Source organism: Aquarana catesbeiana, linkage group LG04, assembly GCF_042186555.1.
Source record: "Aquarana catesbeiana isolate 2022-GZ linkage group LG04, ASM4218655v1, whole genome shotgun sequence".
NCBI lineage: Eukaryota > Metazoa > Chordata > Amphibia > Anura > Ranidae > Aquarana > Aquarana catesbeiana.
In genome coordinates, this window is record NC_133327.1 from 68,151,455 (window position 1) to 68,157,454 (window position 6,000).

At 41.3% G+C, this 6,000-nt stretch overlaps 1 protein-coding gene across 3 annotated transcripts in view; it reads left to right on the plus strand.

Moving 5' to 3' along the window:
- The window catches only part of PFN4 (profilin family member 4), a 33,597-nt gene extending 28,535 nt beyond the window's left edge, over window positions 1-5,062 (plus strand). For all 3 annotated transcript variants that reach the window (XM_073625302.1, XM_073625300.1, XM_073625301.1), the window contains one exon: window positions 4,260-5,062. In XM_073625302.1, coding sequence (XP_073481403.1) covers window positions 4,260-4,288 — 29 coding nt within the window. In that variant the 3' untranslated portion in view covers window positions 4,289-5,062. The remainder of the gene's footprint in view (window positions 1-4,259) is intronic.
- The last annotated feature ends 938 nt before the right edge of the window (window positions 5,063-6,000 follow it).

Sequence of the window (6,000 nt, forward strand, 5' to 3'; positions counted from 1 at the left end):
GATAACACCCGTGGGTGTACTAACTTCTTCCCTTACTGCTGTAAGGTCAGCAGCATTCAGAGAAAAAAAGGAAGGGGGTTGATCACTCAGAGGGGGTCTCCTGCGCGTTCCTTCCAGGGGGTCTCAGTGTGTGCAGAGCCTAATGGGACTTCCTCTATGTTCCTTTCACTCAGGTTAGGATCAGTAGCAAAGAGCCGCTCAAATGCAATCAAGTACTCACATTTGGTATTAAAATCGTGCACAATGTAAAAAACTAGCAGCGAGCTCGGGACCTAGATGAAGTCATGTGACGCATAGGACATACAGACATACGGACACCGGAAGTAACGTCTAGGTCCCGAGCTTGCTGCTCATTTTTTACATTGTGCACAATTTTAATACCAAATGTGAGTACAGGGGGTCCCCGGGTTACAAACAAGTTAGGGACTATAGGTTTGTTCTTAAGTTGAATCTGTTTGTAAGTCGGAACAGGTACATTTTTTAAGTGTAGCTCCAGCCAAAAAAACTATTTTTAAGCTTTTTTGGATAGCATAGGGAAGGTTTATCACCCCTGTAACATTTGTTTTGCTGTCTGTGCCCCTGTTCAGAAGATTTCACCTTACTTTCTGTCCCAATGACAATTGGATTTTGAAAATTTTGGGTTGTTGTGGAAACAAGCCTTGGTGATAAAGCATTAGTGGAGGTACCTTTTCCCCAAAATAGCACTTACAGGAGTGAATTTCCCTTCCTAGGGGTAGATTTCATCTTACTTCCTGTTGTCTGCCTCCGTTTGTAAGTAGGAGTCATTTGTAAGTCGGATGTTTGTAACTAGGGGACCCCCTGTACTTGATTACTACTGATATTTTGCAAATAAACGTCTATATTAAGCATACTACACCATAGAGGCTCCTTGTTCTCTCCGAATTTTCCTATATATGTCCAGTTTGATGCATTTGAGCGGCTCTTTGCTACTGATCCTAACCTGAGTGAAAGGAACATAGAAGAAGTACCCATTAGGCTCTGCACACACTGAGACCCCCTGGAAGGAATGCGCAGGAGACCCCCTCTGAATGATCAAACCCCTTCCTTTTTTTCTCTGAATGCTGCTTACCTTACAGCAGTAGGGGAAGAAGTTAGTACACCCACAGGTGTTATCTGCACCGAAGATTCACAACCACTGAAGTCACAGTGCCACCTGTTGATGCTACATAGCACTTCCTTGCCTTGCACTTTGCACTTTTGGGTCCAGAAGAGTTCAATCCTTCTGCGATTCATCAGCACCACTTGCACTTTTATTTTATGGACTTCCTTTGAATTGTTTATGCATTGTATATCTTTACACACCAATAGCTGAAAGCCATATTTTTCATTCACTACAGTCACTTTATTAGCACCTTTTGCACTTTTATTTGAACAATATTTTACTGTGCATTTATGCATTGTGCACTTTTATTCATTTATATTTTAAAGTTTCAGAACATATGCATTATTTAAGGTAATTTTGTCTCTGATCAGCACTTTATTCTTTTAACTATTTATTATTCTGGAGCGCAACACCAACTATTGATTTTTACATATATTTTCCTGTGGGTAGTGTTTGACCCTCATGATGTCTGCAGCACCTTAGATTGATTTTCATTCATTTTCCTTAGTAGCGCAGGAATACCCACTATCTCATCATATTAACACTACTACTCTGGGAGGTGATAAGGATTTTTCACACCATGATTGCTTATAACTGTGAGTTTTACAGTTAAAAGCAACCATTTTTTTAATGAATGAAAACTATTCATTAAGTGTTTACTATTCTGATTAGCTGTGGCCAATCATGGTACAGATGGGCTGTGATTGACCCTGTCTGTATCATGTGATCACTGTGACCAATAACAGAGCTCATCACAGTAGTACACAATGAATGGCATGAAGCAAAGCCATTCAATGTGCACAATTGTCATATGATCTGCTGTGATTAGCCAGAGCGATCACATGGTACCGGCAGAGGGCCGGTACAGTGATTTGTCATCAGCCATGTCTGGTGGACACAGCGGCTGATAAATCACGCGGAAGCCTTGCTCGTTGCTCTCTCTGTTGGTAGTTGAGAAGTGTGTGGAACGTATAGTTGGAACGCATAGCGCATACGCAGTAAGTATTTTTGGTCAGAACGTCCCTTCCGTTACACAATCTGATGGGTAGCAGTAACATCAGCAGCATATACACTTAAGTAGAAAATATAATGAGTGCCCATTGTTAGCCCACCCGCTAATAACCAACAACATGGCCACCTCCAAGGCAAATTTTTTACTGCTTAACCGGTGTTTTATCAAAACAGCCAACTCGTCATGTACCGTAGTGTATAGGCTGCCGGTGTTCATCGAAATCTGCAATTACTGCTGCTGGAGAGAAAGCGGAAGTGACATAATTGGAGATTTTGACAATTTGGCACTTTTGACAGAACACTGGCTATTGAGGAGACGCATCGCGACTCGCGCATGTGCAGTAGGTACCCGGCTGTTAAGCCGCAAGCTGTCACAACCAGGTGCCCACACTTGTAATGCTGGCGCTGGGGAGAGGTAAGGAAGAAAACTGAGGATTTGGGTGGTTGTATCGCTGGATCGTGAGAAAGGTAAGTGTGTGTTTATTAAAAGTCAGCAGCTACACTTTTTGTAGCTGCTGACTTTTAATAACTGCTAGCCGACGAGCCACCGCAGTTATACTGCGGTAGGTTGGCACGGCTGCGCAAATCGCTGTAGCTGTACTTTGCTTCTTTAAGATGTCACAGCAAGCGCACACGCTGCCGCGTTTCTCCGGAGCTGATGCGCATGACCGCTGGGCACCCGCGATCGCTCGTGACAGAGCAAGAACTGGGATATGTGTGTGTAAGCACACAAATCCTGGTTCTCTCAGGGGAGAGGAGACAGATCGTTTGTTCATACTAAGTATGAACACCGATCTCTCTCCTCCCCTAGTCGGTCCCATCCCCTCTACAGTTAGAACACAGTTAACTCCTTGATCGCCCCCTAGTGTTCACCCCTTCCCTGCCAGTGTCATTTATACAGTAATCAATGGCTATTTTTAGCTCTGATCGCTGTATAAATGTCAATGGTTCCAAAATAGTGTCAAAAGTGTCCGATCTGTCCGCCGCAATGTCGCAGTCCTGATAAAAATCGCAGATCACCGTCATTACTAGTAAAAAAAATTAATAATAATAAAAATGACATAAATCTATCCCCTATTTTGGGGACACTATAACTTTTGCACAAACCAATGAATATACGCTTATTGCAATTTTTTTTTAACCAAAAATATGTAGAAGAATACATATCGGCCTAAACTGAGGGAAAAAAATATATATTTTTTTTTCAATTTGGGATATTTATTATAGCAAAAACGACAAAATATTGTGTTTTTTTTTTTCAAAGCTGACGCTTTTTTTGTTAACGCAAAAAATAAAAGCTGCAGAGGTGATCAAATACCACCAAAAGAAGGCTCTATTTGTGGGGAAAAAAGTACATAAATTTTGCTTGGGTATAGTGTCGCACGACTGCGCAATTGTCAGTTAAAGCGACGCAGTGCAGCACCGCAAAAAATGGCCTGGTCAGGTAAGGGGCAAATCCTTCCGGGGCTGAAGTGGATAAACCTAAAAACATCTGGAACTTCGCTTTAAGAAAATTGGGCCCTGGAGGTATTTTTTGTATGTCTTACCTAATAGGTTAGTATGTTGTTTTCCTATTATCATAACAACCTAATGACTCAGCTTTACAATTTTTAATTGCATAGTAGAATGACAAATACCTTCTTTGGAATATGTTGACTTCCGTTCTTTGTAATACATTGGAATCCTTGTGTTGCACATCAAGGAAGTATCAACAAAAGTTTAATTTTATGTTAGTAAGCAACTAAAATCTGCATGTGTAACCATTTCTTCACAGACAGTACAGAGTGCGCATTGTTACATTAAATGAAACAAAAGTGCAGTTGCACAAATGTGTTTTTTTTTTCCTGAATTCTTCCCTCTAGTGGTCAAACACATTACTGCAACAGTTTAAAATGACCTCAAGTTGCTCAGCTATAGAATGTGTGAAAGTCATGGTGGTTAAATGTGCTGCTGATAGGTATTCAGAATTTCAGACCATAAAATGGTGAAAGAGTTATAACTTCAAAGGAATAATATTATAGATCTGTTGATAAAGTCAGATTTGCAGTGAATGGGCACTGATGAATGTAAATTGCCTCTGTCCCGATTGTCTGCTTTGTTATATTCTGACATTTGCTGTCATTAGGTTCTTATTTCCGGGAGAAAGGAATATGATCTTCACACACTTCGGCATGGATGAAGAGAAGAAGGAAATGTAAAGGATGAACTGTGACAATGGACCATGAATGGAGAATGAGAGAACCTACTTTGTCTCCACTGATGACTGGCTCTTTAATGATCTTGTGTACCACAATTGTAAATAAAATATTAGGCTTATTTAACAAGGCAACGAGTAATGTGTACAGTGCAGTAAATCTAAAAAAGCTATTCAAAGTGGATCTACACACATTTTTTTTTTGCCAGCAGACAAGCTCTTTATTGCAGAAGCAACAAGCAATGTTTTTTCTGCAATAAAATTAACTTGCCTGCCTGTTTGCATCCCTCTGCATATTGTGAATAGAGCTGTGCATGCGCTGCTCCATTTAAATTTCCAGCACAGTACCAGTGTGCTAGGAGGAATATCATTCCCCACCAGCAAATCAAGACTGACGAAGACCAGCATGGGGAAGAAGCTGGGTGGAAGAAGCTGGCCAGTGAGGGACCACACAGGTGTTGAATCATTTGAGCAGAGGTAAGTATTGCTGCCTTTAGCTTGGCTTTAGGCTACAAACACATCCTTGGCACCATAAGGCACCCCACCTCAATCGGAAGTACCAACAACAGAAAGGTTGAAACAAACAACTGAATTTGTTTGGAAGGTCAATAAGGAGGGTTTCCTTGGGGTCAGGAGCAGAGCTGACCCGTAGTATGCTGACATAAGGTGAGCCAAGAAAGTCAAAAATATACTTATATACTATATGTGTATATATATATATATATATATATATATAGTGCCTTGAAAAAGTAATCATACCCCTTAAAGTTTTTCCACATTTTGTCATGTTGCAACCAAAAAACGTAAATTAATTTTTATTGGGATTTTATGTGATAGACCAACACAAAGTGGCACATGATTGTGAAGTGGAAGAAAAATGATAAATGTTTTCAAATTTAAAAAAAAAGAAATATCTGAAAGGTGTGGTGTGCATTTGTATTCAGCCCCCCTGAGTTAATACTTTGTAGAGCTGTAATTACAGCTGCAAGTCTTTTTGGGGATGTCTCTACCAGCTTTGCACATCTAGAGAGTGACATTTTTGCCCATTCTTCTTTTGCAAATTCCATTGTAGCTCTGGCTGTATGTTTAGGGTTGTTGTCCTACTGGAAGGTGAACCTCCGCCCCAGTCTCAAGTCTTTTGCAGACTCTAACAGGTTTTCTTCTAAGATTGCCCTGTATTTGGCTCCATCCATCTTCCTATCAGCTCTAACCAGCTTTCCTATCCCTGCTGAAGAAAAACATCCCCACAACATGATCCTGCTACCACCATGTTTCATGGTGGGGATGGTGTGTTCAGGGTGATGTGCAGTGTTATGCCGCGCACCCACGGCCGGACTTGCCAACGGGCTAAACTCCATCGGCATTTCCGACGGAAAGATTTAGAACATGTTCTATATCTGAGTCCGTCGGAAATGCCGACAGAAAAAGTCTGATGGGGCATACACACGGTCGGAATGTCCGACCGAAAGCTCCCATCTGACTTTTTCTGTCGGGAAGTCCGGCCATGTGTACGCAGCATTAGTTTTCCACCACACATAGCGTTTTGCTTTTAGGCCAAAAGTTCCATTTTGGTCTCATCTGACCAGAGCACCTTCTTCCACATGTTTGCTGTGTCCCCCACATGGCTTCTCACAAACAGTAAACGGGAATTCTTATCTCTTTCTTTGAACAA